The 17,589-nt window shown below is 42.7% G+C and overlaps 1 protein-coding gene across 1 annotated transcript in view; it reads left to right on the plus strand.

Moving 5' to 3' along the window:
* Window positions 1–17,589, plus strand: part of LOC308279686 (beta-galactosidase-1-like protein 3) — a gene marked incomplete at both ends in the record, with an annotated part of 58,305 nt that overhangs the window by 11,530 nt on the left and 29,186 nt on the right. The window contains 7 exons of the mRNA XM_080719804.1: window positions 6,408–6,526; window positions 7,449–7,661; window positions 11,536–11,604; window positions 12,236–12,331; window positions 13,488–13,596; window positions 15,214–15,306; window positions 17,448–17,529. Coding sequence (XP_080575930.1) covers window positions 6,408–6,526; window positions 7,449–7,661; window positions 11,536–11,604; window positions 12,236–12,331; window positions 13,488–13,596; window positions 15,214–15,306; window positions 17,448–17,529 — 781 coding nt within the window. The remainder of the gene's footprint in view (window positions 1–6,407; window positions 6,527–7,448; window positions 7,662–11,535; window positions 11,605–12,235; window positions 12,332–13,487; window positions 13,597–15,213; window positions 15,307–17,447; window positions 17,530–17,589) is intronic.

Here is a 17,589-nt window from a genome sequence, read left to right on the forward strand (position 1 = left end):
GCAAGAGGCACAATACTTTTGAAGTGCTGAAAGAAAATAACTCAATTGAAAATTGTGTATCTACCTACCCTAAAGTCACAAGAAGCAACATAAAAAATAGACAAATGAAACTACACCAGATACACTTCTGTACAGAAAAGTAAACAGTCAACAGAAGAGGGAAGAAACAAGATGGGGAACAAACAAAATATTTGCAAAGTATGCATCTGACAAGGGGATCAAGATCCAGAGTATGTAAGGAACTTAAAACTTAATACAAAAACTTTCCAAGCCAAATAATGTAACTTAAAATAGTCAATAGACCTAAACAGGTATTTCCTAAATGAAAACATAACAAGGGGCCAACAAGTATATGAAAAAATGCTCAACACTGCCTAGGAGAAGGTCAAATCAAAACTGCAATAAGATTCGCCCTCATTCCAGCTAGGATGCCTATTACCAGAAAGACATCAGGTAAGGACATGGGGAACAAGGAACCCTTCCACCTTTTTTTTATTTGAGGGAAGAATGAAAATTCATATAGCCATTATGGAAACCAGTATGGAGATTCTTTAGAAAATTAAGACTAAGTTGAGTGTGGTGGCACACATCTAGAATCCCAGTATTTGGAAGTCTGAGAAAGGAGGATTGAAGGTTCAAGGCCAGCCTCAGCAACTTAGTGAGACACTCAGCAACCTAGAGAGACCCTGTTTCAAAATAATTTATAAAGGGCTGGGGATACAGCTTGGAAATAGAATGCCTCTGGTTTCAGTCCTCAGTCTCTCTCTCTCTCTCTCTCTCTCTCTCTCTCTCTCTCTCTCTCTCTCTCTCTCACACACACACACACACACACACACACACACGAATAAATAGAGAGATCTTGCCTGCACTTCCATCACTCCTTGTGTGATCTTTATTAAGGCATTTTACTCATTCTGTCAAAACTATTTCTAAATTGTATTGTTTGCTTTTATTGTTGCTAATTTTTAGGATTTATATTTGGAATATTGATATATCTTCAGATATAGCATTTGGAAATATTTTAAGCCGTTCTATCATTAACTTTTAATTCTGTTTACATTGTCTTTGGATGTACAATATTTTTCTATTTTTTTATTTTGTACCATTTTCTTATTTTTTTAAATAAATTTTTATTGGTGCATTGTAGTCATACTTCTTAATAGGATAAAAAAAACTTTTATCCTATTAACACCCAATCGGCCCTTACCCAATCCCTAACCCCTAGGCTCCCCCTCCCTCCTTCCCATGCTTGGTTTCCTGATTAACTTTTATATGTTTGTTTAAGTACATCATTTGCTTTAGAGAATTTCCCTCTTCCCCTCTCCCATCCCCTCAGATAGGTCACCTTAATTGCTCCTCTATAGGATCCCTTCTTCATCTAGAGTTCCTCCTGTTACCTATTTCTCCCTAGTTTTTGCACATTAGGGAAAGCATCTGATTTCTTATTTTTTGTGACATTTCACTGAAAATGTCATAATTTTGCACTCCTTTATGGCTGGGCAAATTCCGTTGTATACACATCCCAGAGTTTTGTAATCCACTCATCTGCTGAAGGACATCTTGGCTGGTTCCACAGTTTGGCAATGGTAAATTGTGCATCTATGAACATGGTTGCTCATGCATTAGTTTGTTATTTTGGTTTTCATTCTTTTTGGTAGATACACAGAGGTGGTATTGCTGGGTCATATGGTAAGTTTATTTCCTTCTGAGGATTTTCCATACTGTTTTCCAAAGTGATTGCATTAATTTTTTTTTCTTGGTGTTCAATTCCAACTTTCTTTTTTCTTTACTGTATTTTATTTTATTTTTTATACATTTACTTATTTATTTATTTTCAGAAAAAATATATCCTAACATGAAATATGAACTCTAAACACCCAAAACGATCTCGAAAAAGAGCACAGCTAGAAGATGTACAATTTCTAATTTCAAACCTTATAAAGCAACAATAATTGAAACAGTGTAGTACTGCTATAAAGGCAGATATATAAACCAGTGGAGTAAAATAAAAAGCCTAGAAATAAATTCTTCAATATATGGTCAAGTTATTTTTTACAGGGTTTCCAAGAACATTTGGTGAAGGAAATAATAATCTTTTTAAAAAATATTGTTGAAAAATAACAATTACATGAAAAGGCATAAAACTGGACCCTTACCTAACACCATATACAAATATTAACTCAAAATAGATAAAAGACCTAAAGGTAAATTTTAGGCTATAAAATTTTAGAAGAAAATCTGGGTCATAAAACTTCACAACATTGAAATTGGCAGGGATTTCTTAGATATGATTCCAAAGGTACAGGCAACAAAAGAATAAACAAACAAACTTCACAAAAGATAAAAAAAATTGTACCTCCAAAGACAATGAAAACAGAATTAAAAGTTACTGATAGAATGAGATAAAATATTCCAAATGCTATATCTGAAGGTATATTAATATTCCAAATAGAAATCCTAAAAATTAGCGACAATAAAAGCAAAAAATACAATTTAGAAATAGGTAAAAGACTAAAATAGGTAATGAATCTTCAAAGATTTTCATATGACCAATAAACACATGAATATAACTCATCATTATCATAATATAACTAATCATTAAGGAAATACAAATAAAAACTATAGTGAAATACTACTTCACATTTGTTAGGATGGCTACTTAACATGAAGTACCTTGATCCAGCCCTTTACCTTGAATTTGTTACTCACTTTACTTGTAAAGTGTGTTTCTTGTAAGCAGCAGATGGATGGATTCTGGTTTTTAATCCATTTTGCCACTTTATGTTTTCTTATTGGGGAATTGAGGCCATTTACATTCAGTGTGATTATTGAGAGATAACTCTTTTTTTTTTTTTTTTTTTTGGTGGTACTGGGGTTCCTGGAAGCTCTTCTACCTCTGAGATACACTCCCATGGGCGACACTCCCACACCTATTTTTTAACATTTTTTATGTGGAAACAGGGTCTCTTAAGCCAGCGATCCTCCTGTCTCCGCCTACCAAGCGCGGGGATTACAAGCGTGCGCCAACACGCTCGACTGAGAGATAACTCTTAATTCCTAACATGTTAAGATTTTATTTCTGTTTTAAATACTCTTTATTCTTCTTTGCTTAGTGGGCTGCTGGATGGAAAATCTTGTTTCTCTGGTTCTGGTGTGTATTACCTATTTCTTCTTTGTAGTTACTCTCTTTGAGTAGTTTCTCTAGTGCTGGTTTTGAAGACATAAATTCCTTCAGTTTCTGTTTGTCATGGAAGCTTCTTATTTCCCCATCTAATTTGATAGATAGTTTTGCTGGGTAGGAAATTTTTGACTGGAAGTTGTTTTCTTTCAGAGTTTGAAATATGTTACTCCAAGACCTTCTGGCTTTCATGACTTGGTTTGGGAAGTCTGGAGTGATTCTAATTGGGTTGCCTCTGAATGTCACTTGGCCTTTTGTTTTTGTTGCCTTTAAGATTCTATCCTTGGCTTCCACATTAGTCATTTTGACAGTTATGTGGCGTGGGATCCTCTTCTCTGATCCTGTCTGAAGGGAGTTTTATAAGTTTCCTGGACCTGTGTATTGACCTCTTGCTCTATGTTTGGACAATTTTCTGCTATTACTTCTTTGAAGAGATTATTGATCCCTTTGGTTTCACCTTCTTTTCCCTCCTCGATTCAATTATTCGTGGGTTAGCTCTCTTAAAATTGGTCCATATTTCTTCAATGTCAGATTCCTGCTGTCTGATTTTTTTCTAAGTTATAAATTATGCGTTCATTTTTGGAGTGATCATCTTCTAGGAGCAAGATTCTATTCTCCATGTGGTCTAATCAATTGTTTATACTTTGAATTGATGCCTTTACTTCAATGATTGCATCCTTTATTTCTCTTAGACTATCTCTAAATTCTTTTCCAAAGTCCTATATTATTTCTACAGTTATATTCCTGATTTGTTCTTCTGGAGATCTCTGAATTTTTGTGTTATCAGGTTCTGATATTACGAGGTTTTGGGCATTCATTGCTCTATTGTTTTTCCTCCCCATGATTTCAGAAGTTTGTGCCTTCTCTGGATTCTTCCCCGGCTCACCACAACTTCATTTAGGGTGCTCTGAATCTGGAGTTTGTGGTAATCTCGGCCGCCACTACTCCTTTACTAGGTTGTATCATAAAGTCTTAGATCCAGGGAGTTAATCGAGGCCGCACAAGGCCGTGGGGGTGCTGGGCTGGGCATTTTCCCACAGGGAGCTGCAACGAGGGTGTGGTATCTCTGCCACCACTACTCCTTCACTGGGTTTGTCTGTAAAATTTCAGACCCAGGGAAATTTCAAAGCTGCTCAAGTCCCTGGGCATGCAGTGCTGGGATTTCTCTTGTAGGGGCCGCAATTTCACTTACGGTATTGTGCGTGCTTATCTGGAGGTGTCGCGGGCCTGGTGAACTTGCTGCCGCTGCTAGCAATATGGAGCTGCTGCAACGTTCTCGGCTGTGAGGCTGGCGTATTTCTTTTCTGGTTCTGAGCTACGTTCTGAGTCCCTGGAAGGTGTGATGATCGTGTCCACGGGAATTTTAGATGATCTTTGCACTGGAAGAACTGCTGAATTACACCCAAATGATCTGCAGCTGCTAGCTTCAGCTCCTTGTTTACCTTTCTTCTCTGGTGTAGAGATTCTTCTCCGGAACTTGGGAGGGAGAGACCTGAGAGGGGAAATCAAACAGCTACCTGATGGGCAGCTGCCCTGAACACCAGACAGTTGGCTGATGACCAACTGTCCTGAATGGAAAGCAACAGCTACTTGATGAGTAGCCATACTGAAATGTAATTGCCTGATGAGCAACTACCCTGAAATGAACGCACGGACAATCGCCTGATGAGCAACTGACCACCTTTCTTCCTCAAAAACCAAGATTTTACGCCCTACACCAGTGAAATTCCTATTAGAAAAGTGTAAACACCAAAGGACAATAGTTAGGCATTAAGTGAAAGACAAGTAAATCACCAATCATAAGACAAAAGGAAGACCTGTGATGTCACAGGGCTTGTGACTAGCCCGATGATTACAGGTCTTGTTTTTAAGATCAGCCCCCTGGCTTTGTAGGTGGGCCTTAGAGGGAAAATTCCAGAAGGACAATGGTCACACCCAGTGTTTTGGAGAATTCGACCTTTCGTGGAATCTCCTTTAACTCTTTCAGAACCTTTCGTTCCTCAGTCTTTGTCCATGTCCTCCATCACTCTGGAGCCTGGTGCTGTGAGGGAAGATGGTGCCAGTGCGGCTTTGTTGCCGCATAGCGGGCTGGTTTCTTTTCTGGTCTTTGGTTGTTCTTCTAGACTTCTTTTTCTCTGTCCCTTGTGTTTATATTTTTATTTCTCTGCTGATAGTGTTTTATGGCTATGAAAAGCACTGATTTTGTGGCAAGAGAGATCGAGTATTAGCAGAACTCATAATTGCTGCTTTTCTAGGTTGCCATCTTCCTAGAAGTTTATTTTTCTATTTTTTATGAAGTTTGTTTGTTTATTCTTTTGTTGCCTGTGCCTTTGGAATCATATCCAAGAAATTCCTGCCAGTTTCAATGTTGTGAAGTTTTATGACCCTGGTTTTCTTCTAAAAGTTTATAGTCTTAAGATTTACATTTAGGTCTTTTATCTATTTTGAGTTAATATTTGTATATGGTGTTAGGTGAGGGCCCAATTTTATTCTTTTTCATGTAGTTATTATTTTTCAACAATATTTAGTGAAAAGATTATTATTTCCTTCACCAAATGATCTTGGAAACCCTTGTCAAAAATAACTTGACCATATATAGAAGAAAAAAATATATATCAAAGTTAATCAGGAAACCAAGCATGGGAAGGAGGGAGGGGGAGGGAAGGGTTAGGGATTAGGTAGGGGCTGATTGGGTGATGTGTGCGTGTATATCTCCACAAGTTTTTTTTTTTATCCCATTAAGATGTATGACTACAATGCACCAATAAAATTTACTTAACAACAACAACAAAAAAGAAATTAGGCAATTGTGCCCGAGACTCCTCCAGTTTAGTTTGAACCGCTGCATGTAGAACCTAATTAGTGGGCACTGGATAAAGTCACTAAATCAGCAAAATCAAGAGTTCCTGCTCTCAGGTCCAGGGCAGCCAAATTCTCCTTTTCTACCACTGACCTTCAAGTTCTGTGCCTGCATGCTTTTGACACATAGCTCAGGAAATCCAAGGTTGGGCAATAACTCAAGAATCATTCCATTTTACTTCCCAGGGTTGAGAGATCTCTGTGCCAAGAGGGGGCAGCTGGGGACCCTGGAGTAGCAGGTTGTGCGTTCTCTGGTCCAGAGTCTGACAGCTTTCCCTGGACACTGCTGAGGAGGCTGGCTTCAGTGTCAGGTTCCAGAACCCCTGTGCCAGCACTGCTGGCTAGACTTTGCCTGTGGCTCCTGACACAGAGCAGAGAAAAAGCTTTGACAAGGAGTACAGCAGCTGAAGCTGTGGAGAGGGCTGAGCCGCATGGGATCTCCTTGTGGATCGCCGGCCCCATGGACATGAGCTTCTTGCCCTATCTCAGGTGACTCCTTGCAGCTGGTCAGGCTAGCCCCATTTCACAGCCCCGTCACCCCTCCAGGCTGCTGCCCTTCCTCATGCCCCATTACCCACAGTGTGCTTAGTTGCCTCCTAGACCTTCATGTTCTGTTGGTCAGCCAGGCAGGCACAGGTATTTATGGTACTAGGCCCTGGGGACATTATGTGGATGGGTATGCCCTCCTGGTCCTCAAACCTGCAGGAGATTCTCCACATCGACTCCCTTCGCAAGCCCAGTTTTTTCTACTGCAGATACCTCCCCTACCCCACCTTGATGAGCCTGAACATTGAATACTAGGCAGAAAAATCCAGACAAGGTGCCCTAGTCCTGCACACTGAGTCCTTCCTGGACTCTGTGGATAGAGGGTCCAACCTGTTCTGAGTTTCCTTCTCCCACTTCCCAGACCTGCCTGGTTTCTTTCTGTCCCCAGCTTCAGGTTGGGACTGAAGAGGACCTGAGGAGCCAGGTAGAGTGGCAGGCCTCCTTACCTCAGGCTGCCTTAGGAGAAGGCCTGCCTATGATTGGTATCCCTGGAGACTCCAGCCTTACGAGGGTTCTGCAGCAGCTTCCTGGTCCTTGCAGCATGACAAAGCCAGTTCCTTCACTTGCCCCTGTTGTCTCTCTCTCCTTGCAGGATGAATTTCTCCTTGAAGGGAATCATGGGCACCTCTTTCCTGCCACTTGTCTTATCAGCCCTTATTCCTTATTTTAAATGGAGAGAGAAGGTTGTTTCAGAAATGGTGGATCAACCATTGCCCAGGTTTGCCTGAGTGGGGAGGAGGGAGCTTTGCTTTCCATTAGAAAACAATGTGCCCAGCATGCTGCTGACAGAAACCTATGTTTTTCAGAGGGCTGCAGCATGCTCTCCTCTGTCTCCCCTTCTTTCTTCCTTCTCTTCCCACTGCAGGTATAACTGGTCTCACCTGACCCCTCTAACACTAAAGAATAGATGTGAAGGGCTTGGCATCACAAGCACAGGTGAGCAGGATGCACACTTTACCCTGGAGGGCCACAAGTTCCTCATCTTCGGAGGCTCCATCCACTACTTCCGGGTGCCCAGGGAGTACTGGAGAGACCGCTTGCTCAAGCTGAAGGCCTGTGGCTTCAACACTCTTACCACGTGAGTGCTGATTCTCAGTCCCCCATCACCTGCTTACCCTGCAGGGCTCCTGGCATCTGCATCCTGGCTCAGAACAGAGCCTCTGGATAGTAATTTCTAGCACATGCCCTTTATACCTAAGTTAAGTGTCCATCTGTTACTTAGCTGTCATTCTTTGTTTAGTGATGGCCAAAGCTTTGTATAGGGGTTAATGGGACAAATATAAGGAGTAGATGATTTCCCAGGCATCTATCTAATGGGGGATATATGGGTTTTGGGGGGAATGCTCACTTAATGACATGCTCAAGGTATGCTTATAGATAATACAAACTTATGAATACATAAGTTGTTTTTAAATTTTTCTATTTATGTGTAAGGAGATGAACCTGTAGAGGAAGAATGTTATGAAAATGAACGAGTAAAAGGCTGGGTATGGTGGAGAATGCCTGTAATCCCAATACTTGGGGAGCGGAGACAGGGGGATCACAGGTTTGAGGCCAGCCTCAGGAACTCAGAAAGACCCTCAACAACTTAGCAACACCTTGTTTCAAAATAAGAAAAGGGCTAGAGGTGTAGTTCAGAGGGAGAATGCCCCTAGGTTCAATTTCTAATACAAAAAAACTAATACAAACCAAAACAAAAACCCACCCCCCACAAAATCCACAAGTAATGAAATACTAGGGTCACAAAGTGAAGCTTAATGGTCTAACAGGAATGAACACTGCTGGGTAATACCTGTGGGTTGGGGAGTTAGAGTCAATAGACATGGATTTCAGCACAGTGCTCCCTCCACTGACTTTCTCATGCTAGGCCCTGTGTCCTCATCTGTAAATAGGTAAAATCATAAGGTTATCTCATAAGGTTGTATTGATGATTAAAGGAGATAAAACTTTTATCTTAGTTATGTGATACTTGCCCATCGTAAAGCCTGGCATGCACATGTCCTCAATAATGGTTGGCAAAAAGAAAGACAAACCAAGTGTCATGATCACACATAAGTGACAAAAGGCAGCCTGCACTTAGTGTCTACTGAGGGCTTGGCACTTTGTAGCATCTTTATAGTCACTTGGTCCTCCAGACCAATTCTCCCTGTGCAAGGGAAGTCAGAGCAGACAAAGGTTAATGAGTTGCTCAGGGTGACATAGACTGTGTGAGCCACAAGGCAGGGCAGGCTGTGTGGGTGGGCACAGGGCCCACACTCCACACTGCAGCGTTGCCCCCCCCCCATAGGCTCGTCCATGTACCTGAATGTCCATGTCACTGAAGTCATACTAGGAATGAAGGCTCCTGCCTGTTCTCAGATGACCAGGGAAATAAAAGCCAGGCCTGAAACAAGTTTTCTGCATAAGAGAACATTTTCAGAAAAAAACTTGAAAATAAAAAACTAGGCATCAATCATGGTGAACTGAAGGACCAACCCAAAGAGAAATTCCTGTATAAGGCTGCATTGTTGAGTCTGTATATAAGAGGACTGTGGTTTCTTTCATGAGGGAAGGGTTTGGTGGGGTGGTTTCTTTATAGAAAAATCTGGCATTACACATTTAAAAAATTTTAAAGTATGAATGTAGCCTATCCCAGGGAAGGAGAGTTGATTTAACTTAAGAGCTCAGACAACCTAAAATAACTAATTAATGTTAAAAAGAGTAAAGTATATTATACTAACAGGATAATTTGTAATTATACTATATATTAATTATCAATCTTAAAAACATGTATCCTTCAGCTGGGCATGGTGGAAATCCTAGTACTTAAGAGGCTGAGACAGGAAGATTGCAGGTTTGAGGCCAGATTCAGTGATTTAGTGAGACTGTCAGCTACTTAGTGAGTACCTATTTCAAACTAAAAAGTAAAAATGGCTGAGAGTATAGCTTGGAGGTAAAATTCCCCTAGGTTCAAACTAAAAAGTAAAAATGGCTGAGAGTATAGCTTGGAGGTAAAATTCCCCTAGGTTCAACCTCCCATACCAAAAACCAAACCAAACCAAACCTACCAACCAAACAATAACAACAATAAATCATGCACCCTTCAGTATATCCCCAAGCCCCTAGCAAAGTGTTAATAATACTTTGAGAGGGAAGACTGGTATGGGAAGGAATTTCTGTATTCACGACCGGACATATGAAGCACACCTACCTTCCATTCACTCTTCCAGGCTGGCCACAGCTCCATGGTCCTGCAGTGAATTTCAGTTTGTTGGATAGGCAGAGATCTAGAACTTCAAAGAAATATAAAAGATGGGTTGTATTCCTCGAACTGCCATTTTATGGTTGTTATGGCCAGATATAGAATGTCCCCTGAAGAGCTCAGGATTGATATAGTTAGGTAAAGAGGACTGTGATTCTATCAGTAGATAAATTCTCCTGATCCTGAAGGTCAGGGGGATAGCAGTAAGACAACCTTAGGATAATGATTCTGCTATTACCACACCACAGAGATGATAATTTCAATATATCTACCACTATGAGGCAGGAAACCCAACTTGAGTTATTTGGTAGACACTTACATGGTACCTGCACACAGTCAGACATGCTCCGAACCCTGTACAGTCTTAATTCACTTCACCCGTATAGCAATAGTTTGTGATGATTAGTGTTATTTTTATCTTTGGCAAATTAGAAAATTCAAGCAAAGAAAAGTTGAGTGATTTTCCCAAAGTGTGTGTCAAAAGCACAGGCAGTCATACAGTTGCAGTTCAGCTCTGCTTTTCCTCTGGGGCTACAGAGCTGGTGGCTACACCATTCCACTGCTTCTCCTGGCAAGAGACTTTGCTTAGAGATTGAGGATTATACTCACTGTACTGTGCAACATTTATTTTACATATGGTCTGGTAAAGTTTAAGTGTCCTTTGCAAGTGCATTTTATGATGCAGAATACATTTTTCTGTTTCCTGATTACATATTTGTAATCATCAGTTGAAAAGATCTGTTGTTTTCATGGTCAATTATTAGGTTTTATTAGTTAATAACCAGGAAAAAATAAACGTGTGTGTGTGTGTGTGTGTGTGTGTGTGTGTGTGTAATATGTAATGTGTATGTATTGTGTGTGTATGTTCCAGTGTGCACTGAAAACTGAACTCAGGGCCTTGTGCATGCTAGGTAAGTGCTATAACCCTAGACTAAAGTTCTAAAAATTTCACACTTAAAATATGGAAAGAGAGAGACCAGAAAAACACAAGAAGAATTCTGTGGGTAATCTAGTGCAATGTTTTATATCAGTAATTATATTTATCATGTTAATGACAAAATATTTAACTCCAGTGTGCTTTTCTGGGTTAATTCTGTATTCTTATGTTATATTTAATTTTTTTTGCAGTACTGGGGTTCCTGGAAGCCCTTCTATCTCCGGGCTACACTCCCAGACCTATTTTATATTTTTATTTGGAAACAGGGTCTCTTAAGCCAGCGAGGCTGGCTCCAAACCTGCGCGATCCTCCTGTCTCCGCCTCCCAAGCGTGGGGATTACAAGCGTGTGCCACCACGCCCGGCTATATTTAATTTTTTAAGAGAAAGCGCCATAGTTGTGCTCACACATCTATGCCATGGTCAGCCAGAGCTTATATTAGAGAGGAATTTGAAGCCGAGAGTCAGTGAACTAAGTGACTCATGTAATATGCAAAGAATTTCATGAGAAATAATTACTGAGAGCTGCTACTGTATCTATTGAGAAGATACATAGATTTTCTCCAAAGTAGTAAATTACAGTTACAATTATTTTATATTCAACCAAACTTATAGTCCTGCAATGAACTATAATCATGAGACCTGGATATATAGGTACATATGCACACACACAATAGGTAGCTGTTGCTGCGTAGGGGGTTGACTTGGTTTGGAGCTGGTGTAAAACTTGGAGGAGATATAAGATGCTCACTATACTTCCCTGTTCTCTTTGCTAGCTACATTCCATGGAACCTCCATGAGCCAGAAAGAGGCCAGTTCGACTTCTCTGGGAACCTGGACCTGACGTATGTAGTGTTGCTGCTTCCATGACCTAGCCAGGGGCTGGTGACAGAAGTGGCTACTTGGGGTTGATTAGGAACCCTAGGAGTATCTTGGGTCTGCTTTGAGAACCAGAGAGGGACTGAGGACTGGAGCTTTGTTCTCAGGACACTTGAGAGGCTCTGTATCCAGTGCTCAGTTACTCTCCAGCAGTGACCTGTCATCCAGGGGTGGGGCTGCAGCCTTTGACTCCACTTCTCCACTGCAGCCCAAGGGTGGGGCCCCTGGTGCTGCCTGACTGCAGTGGGTTCAAGCCATCTGGCTGGAGCCGGGCTGTCCTCTGGGTTCACAAGGGTTGCTGGGGACAGACCCTCTGTACCTTCTCTGAGTCCCTTTTTTCTCAGTCCCCCAGTGGTGTCATGTGAATGGTCCAGATCTTAGGGCCTTTTGTCTCCAGCCTGGTGTAGGTATTCCCTGATCTCCTGTGTAGGTTTGACTGCCCTCCTATGCCAGTCTCCCTGGTTTAGATAGGAAGAGAGAAGAGAGGTAAGAAGTGGGGCAGCTCTGACATCCTGTCATATGTGCAGGGTTCCTTCCCATACAGCCCCTCCCCTCAGGATTGTCATGAGAGGGGCTGACTTGGTTCTTTTTCCCTAGGGCCTTTGTGCTGATGGCTGAGGAGGTTGGGCTATGGGTGATTCTGAGACCGGGCCCTTATATCTGCAGTGAGGTCGACCTCGGGGGCTTGCCCAGGTGAGTGGCACCACAAGTCCAGAGTTGTGGTTTATTAGTGTTTTGTAATCTGATGGTAATGAGAGTCACTTTCATGTCCCATGCTGTGCCCTTGGCATCCTCTCTTGGGAAGCCTACAGTGTGTGGGTGCTCTTCTCATCCTGCTTTGCAGATGAAGATTCCAGATGTGTGTATCTGGTTGTTAGCCACAACAGAATGAGAGGAGAGCACTGCCACAGGAGGCACAACAGCTTCTTGATCCACAGAAAGACAGCTGCAGCCCTCTCTACTCTTCCAAGGGGGCAGGAAAGAAGGGAACAGATGCTTTAGAGCAGTTGGGGAAGATTCTCTTGACTTCTGGGCTTGTACTGGTGGAGTTGCAGCAGGTGGGCTTTACCTGGAGAGGAACCAGAGCGGGACTGAAGACTGGAGCTTCAGTCTTCACCCATGGAGACCCTCAGATTCCTTCCCTGCCATGTCCATTTTCAGACCTGGTTCCCTCATCATGTGCTGGTCCCCAGCCCAGACTACTCAGTCTCAGGGTGGAAGTTCAGGAATCCTCCTCCATCATTCCCATGGGCTGAGCCCTGGTACTGCCTAGCGTTAGATGTGATGAAAGCTTTGCTTTCTCCAGAAGGAGAGCCTTTGCTCCAGTGCATGAGCAGGAGACACTGGAGACACCAGTGACTTGGGGTGGGGTGACTAGCCTGCAGGCTCCTCCCCTGCTCTTGAAGCCTCAAGTCTCAGAGGAGCTGTGACCCTGTGCCTGGGGAGACGTGCTTTGCTCCGTGTTCTCAGCTGACTGAAACAGAAGGGAAAGTATTCAGGGAATTCTGAAGAAAAGTTCATTAGGGTATGGGTGTAGAAACCTGGCCAGGCTCCGTTTCTCAGTCTGACCAGGAGTAGAAAACACATTCAAGGTCTAAAGTGATTTGAGAGAGGGGATGGGGTTAGCAGTGTGTATGTATGCATTTTCTTCTAGTCATCAGAAGTCTGTCTGAATGGTGTGAAAAGCCCACAGGTCCCTGAGGACCCTGGGTGTGAGGTAGATGGAGAAACCTCAAGCCCTACTGCAGGCCACTCTGAGCAGGGGTGAGCTGGGGCACTCAGCAAGCCGGACACATCTTTCCTCCTGCCTCCTTGTCTCATCCACTGATGTGTCACTTCTTGTCCTCAGCTGGCTTCTGCAAGACCCTATTTTGCAGCTGAGAACAACTAACAAGAACTTTACTGAAGCAGTTGATAAGTATTTTGATCGCCTGATTCCCATAATGGTTCCTCTCCAGGTAAAGCCCACTTGCCTTTTTCTTCTGGAATTTGCTTTGGGGGCATGGTTTGTTTAGGCTCACGGTTTGTTGTCATCCTCATACACGGCTGGCTAGAACATTTATTTTCTTAGTCTTGTTAATTTCATGAAGTTAAATGTGAATTCTCCCAAATCTCTTCCTTCCAGTTGAGAAGATACTGTTCAATATAGAGAACAGTTGTTCTCCATTTCTTTGTTCAGAGCATTCCTGTCCCTTCAGCAACTGATTACTGCTCAGGAGGCACTGAATGGTTACTTATGAATGTGTCAGGCCCTGTGCAGGAGCTACATTTCCAGTCCTGAGTGGGACAGACATGGTCCTTGCCCTGTGGAGCTTCCCATCCAACACAGAGACAAACAGGCAACACAGTAAAGACCATAGTGGCTACCATAGAAGAGAATCAGGGTGCTATAACAGGTCCAGTTGAGAAAAGGAGTTTTGGAACATTTTCAGAGGCAGTGACATTTAAACAGTGACCTGAAGGGTAGACCATGGCCAAGCCAGAACTAGGTCCAGAGACCCCAGAGGGGTGATACACAGAAGGCAAGGACAGAATATGGAGTGTGAAAACCTAGAAGATACCCCAAGTGTTGGAGCAGTGTGAAGCAGGAAAGAGGTAAGGTGGTCTGTAAAAGAAACCACCCAACAGGCCCTTTCTCCCTGTTCTCACTGGCAACCAATCTAAGTTCTCATTGGAATTCAAGATCTAAGTGTGTTACACCTTTTGTCCAAAAGTGAATATTGACTGTACATCTCACATCCACTATGTAGGCAATAGGGACCATGGGGCTATTTTACATTGGAAGTAAACACATCAAACATTTGTGCTCTAGAGCTCACTTTGATTTCAGTGTTGGCAGGTTCTAAGAAGAAGCAAACACACCTGACTGTGGAAGGATGTGCAGTGGTTACACCCTGAAAAGGACTCTGACTTTTGTACAGCTAGATCGGTGTTGATTGTTAAGGCAACATTGTGGGCTGAAATCTTTGCCAAGATGGATAGAGGACTGAGATGAAAGTGAGAAAGCAGAGGAAGTATTGGCATCTAGAAACATTTTCAGGAAGTGTGGCTCTTACAGGTGCCTGGAGCCTTCCTATATTCTTCTCGTGACTCTGATGTAATGCTCCTGAATAGGTTCCCATGATAATGGCTGTCAGTCAGTTTGGAAGGAACAGTAGGAAAAAAAGGGGCCTGCCAGAAGCAACATTCCTGAGTGGGTGGTGGACAGCAATGGGCCTCCCCACACTAGGGGTGGCATCACTCTAAGACAGTAAGGAGGTGGGACACCTCTACGTGTCAGATAGAAAAATGGATATGGTGTACATGGAAGCAGTGAATGTGCAGCTCTGAGAGTTAATATCCAAGTAACAAATCAGTATGAGAAATCAAGGCTAATTGTGGGGTCCTCATCTTCAAAGCACTAAGGAAGGTAGGAGTCTTGTAGCAGCTTAAATGCTGGAGAGGAGAGAGCCACTCCCCAAGGGACCCGAGATCTGAGTGTGCCACTGCAACTGTATTGTCTTCATCAGCAAACCCAGACACTCCAGGGTTGTGTCCCATACCTCTCCTTTGAACCCTCATCTACTTATTTTCAGTACCACCATGGTGGCCCTGTCATTGCAGTACAAGTGGAGAATGAATATGGAGCATATTATAAGGATAAAGAATACATGCCTTATATTAAGGAGGTAAGAACACTTGTCTGCCTCCATGTTTACTTTCTTGTTGTTCAATCTGTCTCCTCTCCAGTATGCATGTCTGAGCCCTGCTGTATGGGTGGCTGTGCTAGGCTCTGTTCATTATCTCTGTATTATCAGCACACACAAGGTCAGATTCATTTTCTCTGTGAATCTTCAGTATACTCAGGCCAATCAAATGTACTTAACTTTATTATGAAATAAAACATGATGTTAGAGGGTCTTTCCTTTCTGTTGGATTTCTCCATACTTCACTTGGAGGCTCAAGTTGACCAATTCCCTCTGTAGTAAGTTCTGCTTCAAGAACGTAGTGATGATAACTATCAACTTGAAGCTTGATTGCTTGTGATATTACTGTCCCTTCTGTTATTTTGGCTCTTCCATGGAGGGAAATCTCAGGTTGGGGATGAACTGCAGTCCTACCTGCTGTCCTTTCTGATGGCTCAGGTGCCCTCCTGTCCCTGATTCCCACATTTGGGAAGCTGATGAGACTCAGTCTAAACTGGACTCTGTCCTCAGGGTGCCACACAGGATGCAGAGATTCTTGATCTGAGCTGTCTTATCCAGACTCAGCCCTGCCTGGGTAGCTCAGTACACATGGAGACAGAGGAGACATGAGATGAACAGTCTGAAGAGAGTGGGAGAAGTTGACAGCTGGGCTTGGGGTGGGGACAGGACTGGGCTCCATGGCTGTGGCTCCTGGAGTTAGTTCCTTTCTGACTTGTTAGCTGTAGTCCCCTTATGACTTGCTTTAGGGGTTGCTTGAACTCTCATTCAGCTAATATTATTTTTTTTGTTTAAAATACCATTTAACTCCATTTCCATGTCTCCATATGGCTCAGTGAACACAACAGACACACAGGGAGGATGCTCTGCCTCACTGACCAACCAGCCTGCTTCCTATGCCTCACTGTATCTAGCTCTTATGTCACACTTCCCTTTCCCCGTAGCCACAGCAGCCATCCTGTTTCTCTTGACAGTGGCTAGGTAGGACCCAAGCTTTTCGATGTTGCTCTCTGCTCTTTCTCAGCTTCTTCTTCCTAGCACAGAATGACACAGTCTGCCTGCCTTCCTTCCTTCCTTCCTTCCTATCGCCTCTTTCTTTCTTTCTTTCTTTCTTTCTTTCTTTCTTTCTTTCTTTCTTTCTTCCTTTCTTTCTTTCTGTGCTGAGGATTGAACCCAGGGGCATTCTACCTCCAAGATACACCCCAGCCCTATTTTTTAATTTTTTAAATTTTGAAACAGGGTCTCACTAAGTTGCAGAGGGCCTCAATAAGTTGCTGAGGCTGGTGGAGAACTTGCGATCCTCCTGTCCCAGCATCCCAAGTACTGGGATTACAAGCATGTGCCACCCTGCCTGGCTTCTTTCTTTTCTTCTTTCTTTTTTCTTCCTTCCTTCCCTTCCCCTTTCTCTGTTTCTCCCTTTCTTTCTTTATTTTTCTTTCATGCCTGTGGATTATATCCTCTCAGGGTATTTCCTGATGAACTCAGTCCTCTATTTCCCTGGATGAGTTGAACTTGGGTATCAGAGCCTACCTTCAGCTGCTTTTAGGGCCAATCTCAGTAAATACACAAGGCTGAAACTAAGGCAGTGATTCACGCAGTTTCTTAAGTTGGAGATGGTAAGACTCTGAATTTGAACTCTTTTGTGTTAGTCATATTTTTGTTGCTATTACAAATACCTGAGATGATCAACTTATAAGCAAAAAGTTTATTTGGTTCATGGATTTAGAAGTTTCAGTTCATTACTTTGGGACCCATGATGATATAGCTCATCCTGGTGGAAGAGCATGGTAGCAAAACCATTTACCTCATGGATGGGTAGCAAAAGAGAAAGAGAAAAGAATCAGATTTCCAGAGTCCCCTTTGGAATAACACCACCAGTGATATAAAAGATCTTCTACTAGTCCCCATCTTTGAAAGTTCCCACTGCCTCTCAATACCATCATGCTGGGAACAAAGACTTTACCACAAAAACCTTTAGGGACACTTTAGACCCAAAGGTTAGCATTTTCTGGAGGTTACACCCTGCCCATCTGAACCCAACTGTCCTTATTTCCTAATTTCCTTACATCTCCTCCTTCCCACAGGAGCAAGAAAAGTGGTTTAATTTTACTACATTTTCTCAACAGGCCCTAGTGAAAAGAGGAATCATGGAGATGCTCTTGACCTCTGATAGTAAGGGTGAAGTTGCGAAAGGTTCCATCAAAGGAGGTATGGATTTCATGTTATTTCAAGGTAGAACTGAGGCTTTTGTTCAGCCATTGTAAATTG

Source organism: Muscardinus avellanarius (assembly GCF_963383645.1).
Source record: "Muscardinus avellanarius genome assembly, chromosome: 1".
NCBI lineage: Eukaryota > Metazoa > Chordata > Mammalia > Rodentia > Gliridae > Muscardinus > Muscardinus avellanarius.